Genomic DNA, 14,937 nt, shown 5'->3' on the forward strand with positions numbered 1-14,937 from the left:
TTTGGTGGCTAGCCCTCATGCTGCATGTGGCTCTCCTTCAACATGGCAGCCAGGTGAATGCCCCCCATCAGTGATGATAGCTAGAGCTGGAGCCTACAAGGAAACATTCAAATGGGTATTCCAAGATCATATCAATGACATCCACCCTAACACCATCTTTTGGAGATGTTTTACTTGTATCCTTACTACTATGTTTCAATTACCAGTTTTAATTTAATGATGTAATGTGATTATTTTTTCACTGTTGCATTTAATTGTCTTTTAGCAAAAATTGTGAGTTGCCTTAGGACCCATGTTGGGAGAAAAGACTAAATCTAAATTAAATGGAAAAACAAATGTCAGTGAATTTATTTATTTATTTATTTATTTACTTATATACCGCTGTTCTCAGCCCGAAGGCGACTCACAGCGGTTCACAACAAATAAGAACAGCAAAAATTCAATGCTACAGTGTAAAAACAGTTAACAACTGTTAACTGAAGTGGTTGCTTCCAAGCTTGAAGTCCAAATGTAGGCTGAGGGAACATTTCAATGCTTTAGTTCTCTCATAGGACACAGTCATGACACTATATTCTGAGACCATCCCATTGAATCCTGGGATTTGCAATTTAGGGATGAATGTTATTAAGGCTTAGCCTAAGTGCTTTGGTACCTCACTAAACTACAAAAACCAGGATGCCATTGCATGGAATCACTGCATACTGGGAATGCAGTCCTGGTCAATTTTGATACAATTTTTGGTCCATGTTGTGTCTGCCTTACAGCACAGATCAATAATATGTGGTTAATACTCCAGTCAGTCCTCTAATATGTGGGCAATATGTGGCCTTGAGGTTGTTTAGAGCTCCACACTTTGTTTTGTTTTGTTTTGTTTTTTGCAGAACTTTACTACTCCAAATTGTCCTTTCTAAACTGACTTCTCTGAAAACCTCTAGGGCCCTTTTATATTATTCCACTATAACATTATGATTACATTTTCACTGTCATAGCTGCATGCTGTGGAATCCCGTTTCTTATAGCTTCATGATGCAATGATGAGTGCTAGACATCAGTGGTTCCCAAACTTTGCTCCTCTAGCTGAATTTCAACTCCCAGAATTCCCAGCTAGTTTGGGCAAATAATGAAGAACTCAACTGGGATCTCAAGAACTGAGAACTCAAGTCCAAAGCATCTGAAAGACCACAGCACTAGATGGAGCTGTCTGAGAGTTCGAAACACCCCTACCTAAACTGCAAATCCCAAGATTCAATGGGATGTTCCCATGACAGTTAAAGTGAAATAATATCACTACAATTGTGAAATATGAAAGGGTCATGGGAACACTAATTCACTTTTTAAATACATTTAAATAGATTGTAGCCTATCACTGCATTATTCCACACACACACACACAATCAAAACCACAAGAACTTGGATTAGGATAAGCTTCTGAAAGTCAGTTTCACAGTTATCCCAAAGATTGTTCTGATAAAGAAAACATCTAGTTTTTGAAAACAAAAAAAATCAGTCCCTTTATATTATTTAATGAGAAGATACTGTATATAATTATGAAAATCCTTCCAACTATTTTTCAGTGAAATACGTATAGCTGCATAGTTTCTATGCACACTGCCAGTGATTCTGACAGGAGCTGAAAGGAGTTTCAGCAAACCAGAATTCATAAAAACCACAGGTGCTCTATAATGGACCAATAACCAGGCAGCCTAAAACCCTAAGGCATCCCATCTGATCTTGGAAGCTAAGCAGGGTCAGCCTTGCTTAGGACTTGGAGGGGAGTCTGCCAAGGAATACCAGGTGCTGTAAGCTATATTTCAGAGGTCAGAACTGGTAAAACAATGTCTGAGTGTGTTTTGCCTTAGGAAACCTTATGCGATCACCATGAGTTGACTTGAAGGCACATGCACAATTGTTAACCACAAAGCAATCTACCAGTGGTTCTCAAACTGTGCTCCTCCAAATGATTTGGACTTCAGCTCACACAATATCCTAACAGCTGGTAAATTGATTGGGATTTCTCGGGGCTGAAGTCCAAAGCACCTGGAGGAGAATAGTTAGAGAAACAATGATTACTGAATGTGACCATGCGAGAGAAATAGAACTGTGTGAGCTGGAGGCAAGAGAAATAAAGTTTTAAAATTAATTTGTCTAGTGATTAATCTTTTTAAACGTGAGAAATTGGAAATACTATCTCTTTATTATTAACCAAAATTAAAAAGTAGTGAAATTTCAGGATTCTGAGTATCCAGAAGTAGAAAAGGCTACTTTTCCAGAATTGTAAAATTGGTGCCAGTAATTTCTGAATAAAATCCAACCTTCTTTTATTTAATGCAATTGCAGACCAGAGATAAAGGATTGTGATGTAGGATTAGAGAACTGAACGTGCGTTATGCTTGCACAGATGATTCGGCCTTGTGTTTCCAAGTCAGCAGCTCAGAGCTTTGGCAAGAATGATGTGCTCCTTTGCAATCTATTGGGTGACAAATTAGGGGAGAGAAAAGGAATGGACAGTGAGGAAAAGGATGACCTTGCCTATTTTGGGCTCTACTTCCACTAACATATGTCCCCTGACCCCAAGGAAACACAGACATCCTTGGAAATTCAGTTGTTTTCTGGCCTTGTCATGAAGGTACCCTTCCCCAGGACCCCAGCCACCACATACCTAACGTGGTATTTTGTTAATGAACAGTGATGAAATTGTGGGTCCGTAGTTCAAGAGCTACTCCAAACTGAATGCAATTTTTTTAAAGGGAGTCACAGAAAGGCCCCATTTACACTGCCATATAATGCAGATTAATTGCATTGAACTGGATTTGATGGCAGTGTAGACTCATATAATCCGGTTCAATGTAGTTCTTCTTCATTCTGAAACTGCATTTTATATATATGGCAGTGTAGATGAGCTCATAGCCAACAGCCTTCTCCCTCACACTGGGCCTCCTGGTTGTCATGTGTTGTTCTATTGCAGTATCAGGAAACAGGGTTGATATAAACATGGTGTTCTGACCCAGGGCCTTTCCACACAGCCCTATAATCCAAAATATCAAGGAAGAAAATCCCACAATATCTGCTTTGAACTGGGTTATCTGAGTCATGCCATATATTCCACACTGCCATATATTCCACTTCAAAGCAGATGTGGGAGTTCATTCAGTTGTGTGGAAGGGGCCCAAGACAAACCAGCAAAGATCAAGTTCTCCTTCTCTTTCAAAGAACATCTAATAGGCTCTGCAAATCCAGAGAGAGGAAGCTTAAACTAGTGAAAAGAGTTCTGGGTTGCAGTGAGCTTTCCAAGCTGTATGGCCGTGTTCCAGAAGCATTTTCTCATGACATTTCACCCACATCTATGGCAGGCATCCTCAAAGGTTGTGAGGAAAAGAGTTCAAGGAAACCTAGACACCTGCTTATATTACAGGCATGGGCAAACTTCGGCCCTCCAGGTGTCTTGGACTTCAGCTGTTAGGAATTGTGGGAGTTGAAGATTAAAACAGCTGGAGGGCCAAAGTTTCCCCATGCCTGGTATAAACAATGGCAAAAAGATACAATAGCAAAAGAGTCCTCGTGGACAACAAGTTAAACATGAGCCACAATGTGATGCAGCAGTAAAAAAAGCCAATGGGATTTTGTCCTGCATCAATAGGAGTATACAGTGTCTAGATCCAGGGAAGTCATGCTACCCCTCTATTCTATTCTGCCTTGGTTAGACCACACCTGGAATACTGTGTCCAATTCTGGGCACCACAATTGAAGAGAGATATTGACAAGCTGGAATGTGTGTGCTGGAGGCTCCTTCTTTGGAAGCTTTTAAACAGAGGCTGGATGGCCATCTGTGGGGGGTGCTTTGAATGCAATGTTCCTGCTTCTTGGCAGGGGGTTGGACTGGATGGCCCACGAGGTGTCTTCCAACTCTAGGATTCTATGAAAACAAAACGGTGTCCTTTATATAAAATGGCAAGATTAACCTTTGCTTTTGTGATTTTGGTGGGAATATTTCCAATCCGCTGATGGCGGAATCCATGGATACGGAGTTCCAGCGGTCCGGGATGGAATGTTCTGCATTCTGACTGAAGCCGGCTTGCCATTTGAGTGACATTTCCACCGTCCAATAGCAGCGCAAAGGCAAGGACCATTCTGATTGGTTCAACGAGTAGCCAAAGAGGCGGGCTTCCCGTTGGCTCAAACGCCTGGCGCCAAGGGGAGAGGGATGGAGGCGCTTCTCTCACAGGCCGAGCGGCTGCCGGGCCTTTTGGAGGCCTCTCGTTCGCCGGCGGTGCGGAACTGGGACCCGGAGACCGTGAGGCGAGCGCTGGGCTGGACTCGCGCCTTCCGGGAGGCCGCGGAACGAGGCCTAAGGCGGCGGGGCCTGCAAGGAGGGCTAGGCCTCTTGGGCCGCGGCCCGGCGCTGCTCTGCTTCGCGCTGCTGGAGAACCGGGCGCTCCCCGCCCCCTCCCGCGAGCGCCTCTTGCGCAGCCTCTTGCTCCCTTCCGGCGGGGCCGAGGAGCTGCTCCTGCCCGTCTCGGCCCGGCGCAAGGCCGCCACGCAGCTCCTCCCCGCCCACGAAGGCTCAGCAGACAGGGCCAGGGCCCAGCTGCTCTTATCGCGCCTGAGGGAGGAAGAGGAGGAGGAGGGAAGCGGCCTCGCCCTCCTGGAAAGGCTGCCCTGCGGCCCCACGCTGTACAAGGCCGTGGCCGCGGCCCTGCTGGAGCCCGGCGGGGAAAGCCAAGCCCGGGAGGCGCTGCTCCCTTGGCTGCTCCAGCGGGGAGGCGAGGCTCGCCTGGAGGCCTTCTGCCGCCTCTTGCCGGGCTGTCGCCTGGCCTCGCTTTGCGCCCGCCACCCGCCATTGCTCGGCCCTTACTTCAGCCTCTTGGCCTCCTGGGGAGGACGCCTCGCCTACGACCCCCTCCGCGGGATATGGGGCAGCAGCAGTAGAGGAGGAGGAGACGGCCCAGAAGTCACGTGGGGTGAATTAAGGGAGCGCATCCGCCTCCTCTCCTGGGAATCGGAGCCCCTCGCCAGCGCTGTTCGGGACCACTTAAGGAAGCTCAAAGGCCAAGATGGGGACTTCGAAGTGCAGGGGCTGAGCGTTTGGACAGACCTCTTACTAGATTTGGAGAGGACTGGCGTGGAGGAGAAGCCTGGAAGAGATCACTCCCAATTGGTTATGGAAACCTAGAACTAGGACACTAGTATATAATAATAGTTTCATAATGCAGTAGAACTGCATGATATGACAGTGAGGATGGGGCCTTGTGCATCTTCCATTATTTCGAATGACACTCTTGTAGTATATAGCTCTGGGTGCATCTATCCCAGGCCTGGGCAAACTTCAATCCTCCAGCTGTTTTGAACTACAACTCCCACAATTCCTATCTACACCTAACATCCTAACTGGTGCATCTACACCAGGCCTGGGCAAACTTGGGCCCTCCTGGTGTTTTGGACTACAACTCCCACAATTCCTAACAGCCGATAGGCTGTTAGGAATTGTGGGAGTTGTAGTCCAAAACACCTGGAGGGCCCAAGTTTGCCCAGGCCTTATCTACCTTGTGGAGTGAATGCTACCGCTCAATGCTATGGAATCCTGGGATTTGTAGTTTTGATGGTGCAACAACATTCTTTGATGGTGAGGGCTAAAGACCATGCAAATGGCAACTCCCAGAATGGAGCCCGGGAAGATAAAGTGCCAAACTCCCTTCATTCTACAGTGTAGATCAGGCCTGGGCAAATTTGGGAATTCTGAGAGTTGAAATCCAAAACACCTGGAAGGCCCAAGTTTGCCCATGCTTGGTGTAGATACACCCTCAGTTTTTATTCTTTATTTCAAGTGGCATAAGTCTTAACTGCAAGGTTTCCAGTATATGACTCTGTTTAGAAGTCTGGTCAAAAGGAGATACTTCTTTTTAAAAGCAGACAGAAACTGTTCTTCATTACAACCTCCGAACAGTCCAGAAAACTTAACAATAACATACAGAGAACTCTTTTACATGGACAAGGAGTGGACAACAAGGAAGCCTCAAAATGTTTTCGATTGCTATTACCATTATCCTTCATTGGCAGTGCGACTAGCATTGATGGGAGCTGTAGTGAAACTTCTGAAATTCCACCAATGTCCACCCCAGGTTATATTGAAGCCATATAGTTTACTCTTACACCTCTTGCACCGCTCTATCAATGGCTTAACAGAACCTTTTTTTCACTCCTAGGTAGTTTGCCCTTTTCAGCTTACTTAGCAAGTCTTTTGTTATCTTTACTATGGACCTCCTGCAAAGAAGTGATAATGTATCACAAAAAAATCTTTCTGACTTTTGACCCTCCCTATACAATGGCGTAATAAAATGGTATACAACACAAACAAGTATCAGATAGAATAATAATAAATAATAATCTTTATTTGTTACCCTGCCACCATCTCCCCAATGGGGACTCGGAGCGGCTTACATGAGGCCAAGCCCAAATGACAATAAAAATAAAACCAAAAACACAAACCAAAAGCGCAAACAATAAACAATATCATAGTTAAATAAAACACTTGAATACATAACAGTATGGAAAATAACAAAAATATGCACAGGCACTATAATGAATGGGCGGGCCTGTGAACTTACATAAGATGCTATAGCAGGGTATGCCTACACATCAGCATAGTTCCCAGCATGCAGCAAAGCCAAGGTTTGATTTTCTGAAGTTTTGAAAACAATTTACAAGCTTAATCGCTGGATATGGAATGGCGGCATCACTATAATTAACCATGTAAATTTCTACATGTTTACATGTAAAGGTGTTTCAGAAAAATGGCACTCAACCTTTTTGAAAAGGAAAAATTATGTCATGTCTTTTGGCAAATGTGAATGTCCATGAACATCTGGAGATCACCTTTTGAAAACCACTAGTCAAGGAATGGCATGACCTTGTTAGAAGTCAACCCTTTAAAAAAGTGATGTTCACAAGCATTCATGTAATGACACACAGATAACTCAGCTGTTAAACTGATAAACCATGTCTTTGAACTGGGACAGTGACAAAGACATGCCACTGCACACAAAACATATACTTCACTAAAAATGTTTCTTTGAAGCTGAAGTTGCCCAAAACATGCTCTCCCTTGGAACTTTTTAGTTTAAATTATGCACTCAGAGATAAAAAATCAAAGTCTTTTTAAAAAAGTAACATATCTTGTTTACTCATGAACATTTTGTATTAATTCATAGGGCTGGGTAACCACGGAAAAATTTGTTTCTAAACTCGATTCGTTTTTAGGGGGGTTTTGAGTTTCATTTTTTAAAATAATTCCAAAATTTTTCTTTAAAAAAGTTCAAAATATACGAAATTTCGTAAATTACGAAACAATTACGAATCGATTCGTTAATGGCGGACGCGATTGCGCAATATGCAAAAAAAAAAAAAACCCCTCCAAATGGGACAGGGGAACTTCTGAAGCTCCCTCTCCCTCTGTTGTTGACTGTTGGTGTGATAATTTATTTTTTATCACTGATAAAACAAACAACAACCCTAAAACTTGCACCAGACATACGGAAATAATAATGAAACAATTTAGAAACGATTTCGACCCAATTACGAAACAATTACGAAATAAATTGAAAAATTCTTTCGATTTTTAGTTGCTTCTGCATGGCTCAATATCGGATCGTAAGCTAATTTAAATACGAATCAATAACGAATTACGAAATTAACGAACGAAACTGCCCAGCCCTATTAATTCAGCATACAGGCACATTTATAGATTGGATGTACCGTAGTTTCTCTGTTGAGAACACAGGGCTTCATTCTTTTTTTTTCTTTTTTTTTAACAGTGGAAAAAGTTTATTGGCTCTTTTTGAATAGAGGAAACCATTTATTTACCAGGAAGGATGATGCCATCATACTTCTGCTGAAACCACCGCATAGCTTCCTCTTTGCTGATTCTGTGCTTGGCCCCAATACTCCCAGTTTGGCACTTCTTGTCAGGAATGCTGAAATCGAGCCTGCCCAGAACCACATAGAAGCCCAAGCCGTAGATACCAATACTGGGATCAATTCAGGGCTTCATTCTTAATAGTCCAAAGTCTTTAAGTATACATCTCATGACAGTCCAAACTGTATAATTATACTGTTTCTTAATGCAAACATATAGTAAAGTGTTCCTGCATAAGTCCAAATGATATGTACTTCCATTAAAGACCAAAAGCATACTGCATCCACTTCCACTGAGGTCTAAAGCAAACTGCCAACATTGAAGTCCAAAGCATACTGATAACAAGATGGAGTTTTGAGTCTGAATATGCTCAGTACAATTACACGTCTCTAGCCTCTCCCACACCAAAGAGGTACAGTCAAACTGGAGAATACTTACTGTAAAGAACCTCCGCCACTGGTAATGAAGCTGCCACCCAATTGTAGAGAGACGCTACCAACTAGTGAGGAAGTGCCTAGGTTTAGGAGAGAGGAGCCACTGATTTGTAAAAGGCTCTGGTATTAAAGGCTCTGTTTGTGTTGTGAGGTAATTTTGGTAGAGTGGGTGCACAGAACGTAAAATTAATGGAGATGAGGCAGTTTTAAAAACCAAAGAGAACAAGTTTATTTTTAAACAAAGCGTATGGTTGCAGTATGAAGATGTTAAGCTTGGCAAATACTTGATGGTTACATGTAACTTGGTTGCGATCCAATTCAGACTTTCGATGTTACAACTTATGAACTCTTGCTGTGGTGAAGCGCTTTATTAACCAGTGTTCCCTGCAATGAATAGTCTTTCTGTTTGATCTATACTTGATCAAATCACAGATCTCCAGTCTTCCTCCGACTAGCGATCCTAACAAGCCTCTGTTAGTTCTTTCTAACTAAAGCAACTAACAAGGTTTTCCCCTTCAGCTTCCTAGCTGAAGAAATCTCTACTATTCACGAACACTAAAACCTGACTCTTCACTTCTTCACTCCTCAGAGTCTAAAAACGGACTCTCCTGCTCTCTCAGAGTCTCTCCCCTGACTGACTCTAACTGTCACTTTTTAAAAACCTTTTCTCTCTAAGCTCCTCCCACCTCCTCTTCTGCCTCGTTTCCATGGTAACACATTTCTCACAGCTAGGCCGCTCCAGCCTTAGGGCAACCAATGCAAACATAAATACAGTTATAAGCATATTATTATAAACACTTCTGTACACCTTCCCCCCCAGAAAAATTATTTTTGGACCATTCTCAATCCCGGAATGGCAAAAATAATTCCACATATTATCCAACAATATATACATACACACCATTTCTGAAAGGCAAACATATTATGGTTAAATACATTACAATTTATATATACATACAAACCTTTAACCGTACGAAATTCTAGATAAGGCGTCTGCAACTATGTTCCGTTTACCTGAAACATGTTTAATTTCAAATGTAAAATCCTGTAAACATAAACTCCATCTCAACAATTTGTTATTCGTACCTTTCACATTATCTAGCCATCTTAATGGAGCATGGTCCGTTCGTAAGGTAAACTTTCTCCCCCACAAATATGGTTTTAGTTTTTTAACTGACCAGATGATGGCATAGCATTCTTTTTCAATTGTTGACATACTATATTCATTAGAATGCCATTTTTTTACTTAAAAACAAAATAGGTCTGTCCTCACCCTCTACATCTAACTGGCTTAGGACAGCTCCTAGCCCAGTATCTGATGCATCACATGTTAGAATAAAAGGTTTATCAAAATCTGGCGCCATTAGGACAGAATCCGATGTAATGGATTTCTTCAATTGATCCATGGCAGTTTGACAATTTGGAGTCCAAATTACCTGGTTCGGGTTCTTCTTTTTGGTAAGATCCGAAAGAGGGGCTGCCAAATTACTAAAAGATGGAATAAATTTGCGATAGTATCCAGCCAATCCAAGGAATGTCCTAACCTGTTTTTTTGTTTTGGGCACTGGCCACTGGTGAATAACTGCCACTTTAGTAGGGTCAGGTCGAATATGACCTCCTCCCACTAAATGTCCTAAATACTTGGTAATATTGTATCCCATCTTACACTTAGAAGCTTTAATAGTTAACCCTGCTTCTCTCAACCTGCTTAACACCAGATCCAAATGTTTAAGGTGAGCTTCCCATGAATCGCTGAAAATCCCTATATCATCGATATAAGCCACGCAGAAAGACCCCAGCCCACTTAAAACTCTGTCTACTAATCTCTGAAATGTGGCTGGACTATTTTTTTAGTCCAAAGGGAAGGACGGAAAATTCAAATAACCGACTTTGGGTCCGGAAGGCGGTTTTGTGTTGATCCTGTGGTGCCATGGGCACTTGCCAAAATCCTTTAGTCAGATCTATACTACTAATAAAGTTGGCCTTCCCCATCCTTTCTAGCAGATCATCTAAACGTGGCATAGGATAAGTATCTGTCTGGGTTACTTTATTTAACCGCCTATAATCCACGCAAAATCTAATTGTCTTGTCTGGCTTCTGTACTAACACTATGGGTGAAGCCCAAGAGCTAATTGATGGAACAATGATACCTAGGTCCAACATTTCTTTAATCTCCGTTTCAATACACTCATTAATTCTCCCCGTGACCCTGTAGGGTGGAGATACTATAGGAGTTGCATCACCGGTGTTTATTTGATGCTGGACTCCCTGGACCTTTCCTGGCAAATCTGAAAATATGTCTTTATATTTACTCAAAACTTTCACAACCTCTCTTCGCTGTGGTTGGGACAATTCTATGTTCATTTCTACTCGATCCAAATTTTTGTACTGTTCACGATCACCCTCCCAAAAAGAGAAGGGACCGGATTCTTCTTCCGAAACAACAAAACATACATTAGCAGACCTTCCAACATAAGGCTTTAACATGTTTACATGAACTCTTCTTTCTACATTGGAATGTTCATCATAAATATCATAGTTTATTTGGTTGTGCTTCCTGGTGATCTTCCAGGGTCCCGACCAATCCAATTGAAGTTTGTTGGTTTTGTTGGGAGATAAAAATAAAACTTCATCTCCGATGTTGAAGATCTTTGGTTTAGCAGTAGAATCATAATAGTCTTTTTGTCTCTGCTGAGCCGCAAGCAAATGTTCTTGTGCAATGTCCCTAGCCAGTTGCATTGTTGATTGAAGATCCTTTAAATACTCCGACACTGGAACTGGATCTGTTGCCGGACTTTCCTCCCAATATTCCTTTATCAGGTCTAATGGACCACGAGCTTTCCTTCCATATAGCAATTCAAATGGCCTGTAGCCAGTACTGTCATGAGGGACGGTCCTGTACGCGAATAACAGTTGTTGCAATTTGACGTCCCAGTCGTATGGCTTCTTTTGACTGTAAGACTTTATCATTTTGACTAAAGTCTTGTTCAGATTTTCAACTAGTCCATTTGTCTGTGGGTGATAAGCTGTTGAAGTCAGGTGTCTGATTCCACATAACTCAAGCAATTTCGACATAAGTCTGGAAGTAAATTGAGTTCCCAAATCCGAAACCAATTCTCTAGGATAACCAGTTCTTCCCCAAATAGATAACAGTGCATTTGCAATCGTTGTTGTCTCGATGTTAGTTAGAGCTACAGCCTCTGGATATCTTGTGGCGTAGTCAATCATGGTTAAAATGTATCTGTAACCACATCTGCTTGGCTTACAAAGAGGACCCACTATGTCAATGCCCACTCTGTAAAATGGTTCTCCAATTATCGGCATAGGGATCATAGGAGCTTTAATTTTATCCCTTCCAATACTCAATCTTTGGCAGATATCACAAGACTGGCAAAACTCTTTGATCTTCTGGAACATGCCAGGCCAATAAAAGTTCTTAGTGATTCTCTTTGTGGTTTTCCTCACCCCCAAATGTCCACCTTGAGTGTTTTCGTGTGCCACCCTCATCAGCTGTTCTCTAAAACTTTGAGGCACTACAATTTGATTACATGTCACTGATCCTTCTGTTGACTTCACATTTCTGGTTTCTCTATATAAGACACCATTCTTTAACACAAACTCGGAGGGCTGTCCTTTTGCCGATACTGTGGGGTTTTGAGCCAAAGCGAACAGAGGTTTTAGAGATTCATCGGCTCCTTGTTCCTGCTGAATTTCTCCAACTCCTCCCGTCTTCTTAACAAGCTCAGCAACCGTAGCGCTGGATTCCGGACTCTCATCCCCATCCTGTTGTATGGCAAAACACATGGCTTTTTGATCAGGGCTTTTGTTATTATATTCTTCATCCTCACACGTCATCCTCCAGTTTTCAATCTTCTTAGCCAGATCATTTCCAATTAAACATCTGTATGGTATGTCAGGACTGACTGCAAAATCCCACATACCCTTCCATCCTCCATATTCTATTGGCAAAGTCACCACTGCTGTTGGTATCGCAGGTCCCAAACCTTTTAATCTTATTTCAGAGGTAGGCCGCTGAAATTTCTGAGGTATTATTTCTGGATGTACTATACATACTTCGGAGCCTGTATCTCGAAGTCCTTTTACGTCTTTGTTGTCAATGGAAATGGATTCTAAGTAATCTTTAGATGGGTTGTTTGACAAGATGAACAAACATTGTTTCTCTTGAGGCTCTGATTCTGAACTCTCCTTTGACAAAGTATCTGGTTCTGCTTTTTGTGTTTCTTTTACTTTATTCACAAAGAGGGTTGTTTTCTCTTTTCTTAACAGGGGACATTGATACTTTATATGGTCCCACTTTCCACACTGGAAGCACCTTCTTTTTCCCTCAGGAGCAGTTTGTCTCGTTACACCCTGCCTCCTCCAAGTGGTGTTTTCTATGTCAGAACTTTTTTCTTGTTGTGGGCGCGTTTGTTGTTGGTAAAATGGCTGCCTGTTTGTTCTTTTATCACTTGTCAGATCTTCCCTTTTGAATCCTTCTTTTAGGGTTATTATTTGATCTACCATAACCGCTGCCTCTACCATGGTGGATGGCCTGCGATCCTGAATCACCCAGCGAACATCACAAGGCACTAATTGAAAAAATTGTTCCAACTTTAAAAGTTCTCTCAGCTGTTGGTAATCTTCCACCTCAGACGTCCTTAGCCAACTATCGAACAGTTGAGACAATTTAGAGGCCACCTGAGCAAAACTTTGGGTTTTATCTCTCTTTAGGGTCCTGAACTTAAATCTGTAGAATTCAGGAGTTAATCGAAACTCTTGTAGAATTTGTTTCTTAAATAAATCATAATCTCCATAAGACCCCTCAGGCAAATCTCCATAAATCTGTAAAAGTCTTCCAGTTATCTGTGGCCTTAGATATATCATCCATTTTTCCTTAGCAACCCCAAAATCTTTACAACATCTCTCGAAAGAGATCAAAAATTTCTCTACATCGTCATCCTTGGTAAATTTAGGGAATCTCTTTATCAAATCTGGGGTATCCACTCCAGATCTCCCTTCCTGGATGTCACTGGATGTTTGAGACAAAGCCAATCTTTGCTTCTGCAGCTCAAATTCCATTCTCTTCAATTCTATCTCCTGTTCTCTCTCTTTCTGTCTTTCTTCAAATTCTCTTTGTTTCGCCTCTCTCTCCATCTCCAATCGTTTCATCTCTAGTTTGTACTTATAAGCCATTTCCGACACAGGCCCTGGCTCCATTTCCGCCTCAGAGCCCGAACTTCCTTCTTGGTCTCCCTCTGTTTCCTCAGCAAGCTTTCTCTGTCGCCTGGTAGCCATATTCCAATAACTTTTACCTCACAACTTATTCTTAAAATAGTCTTAAGGCACTTGATCAGTTGTTAAACGTATCCCGTCGTCTGCCACCAAAATTGTAAAGAACCTCCGCCACTGGTAATGAAGCTGCCACCCAATTGTAGAGAGACACTACCAACTAGTGAGGAAGCGCCTAGGTTTAGGAGAGAGGAGCCACTGATTTGTAAAAGGCTCTGGTATTAAAGGCTCTGTTTGTGTTGTGAGGTAATTTTGGTAGAGTGGGTGCACAGAACGTAAAATTAATGGAGATGAGGCAGTTTTAAAAACCAAAGAGAACAAGTTTATTTTTAAACAAAGCGTATGGTTGCAGTATGAAGATGTTAAGCTTGGCAAATACTTGATGGTTACATGTAACTTGGTTGCGATCCAATTCAGACTTTCGATGTTACAACTTATGAACTCTTGCTGTGGTGAAGCGCTTTATTAACCAGTGTTCCCTGCAATGAATAGTCTTTCTGTTTGATCTATACTTGATCAAATCACAGATCTCCAGTCTTCCTCCGACTAGCGATCCTAACAAGCCTCTGTTAGTTCTTTCTAACTAAAGCAACTAACAAGGTTTTCCCCTTCAGCTTCCTAGCTGAAGAAATCTCTACTATTCACGAACACTAAAACCTGACTCTTCACTCCTCAGAGTCTAAAAACGGACTCTCCTGCTCTCTCAGAGTCTCTCCCCTGACTGACTCTAACTGTCACTTTTTTAAAACCTTTTCTCTCTAAGCTCCTCCCACCTCCTCTTCTGCCTCGTTTCCATGGTAACACATTTCTCACAGCTAGGCCGCTCCAGCCTTAGGGCAACCAATGCAAACATAAATACAGTTATAAGCATATTATTATAAACACTTCTGTACACTTATTTAAGCGATCCCTTGTAGTTCAAGGATGATGGTCCTCTAAGTTCAGTATCCTGGCGGTGGGTTCATAGGTGACTATTCTTGATCTGTATCTTCTTCTGCAGTGAGGGCATTGGTTTCCAGGCGGAAGGCGGTCTTGGTCGGGGTTGGCTTGACGTACCTTCCTCTTGGCACGTTTCTCTCTTTCACCCTCCATTTGTGCCTCTTCAAATTCTGCAGCACTGCTGGTTGCAGCTGACCTCCAGCTGGAGTGCTCAAGGGCCAGGGCTTCCCAGTTCTCAGTGTCTATGCCAGAGTTTTTAAGTTTGGCTTGAGCCCATCTTTAAATATCTTATCCACCAACATTCCATTTTCCGTTCTTGAGTTCGGAGTAGAGAAACTGCTTTGGGAGACAGTGGTCGGGCATCCG

At 42.3% G+C, this 14,937-nt stretch overlaps 1 protein-coding gene across 1 annotated transcript; it reads left to right on the plus strand.

Moving 5' to 3' along the window:
- Window positions 1-4,153: 4,153 nt before the first annotated feature.
- On the plus strand, window positions 4,154-5,467 carry FANCF (FA complementation group F). The gene has a single exon (XM_060765834.2). It carries the CDS (start codon window positions 4,202-4,204, stop codon window positions 5,168-5,170), a length of 969 nt encoding a protein of 322 aa, XP_060621817.2. The 5' UTR covers window positions 4,154-4,201; the 3' UTR covers window positions 5,171-5,467.
- The last annotated feature ends 9,470 nt before the right edge of the window (window positions 5,468-14,937 follow it).

This window comes from Anolis sagrei, chromosome 1, assembly GCF_037176765.1.
Source record: "Anolis sagrei isolate rAnoSag1 chromosome 1, rAnoSag1.mat, whole genome shotgun sequence".
Classification (NCBI taxonomy): Eukaryota; Metazoa; Chordata; class Lepidosauria; order Squamata; family Dactyloidae; genus Anolis; species Anolis sagrei.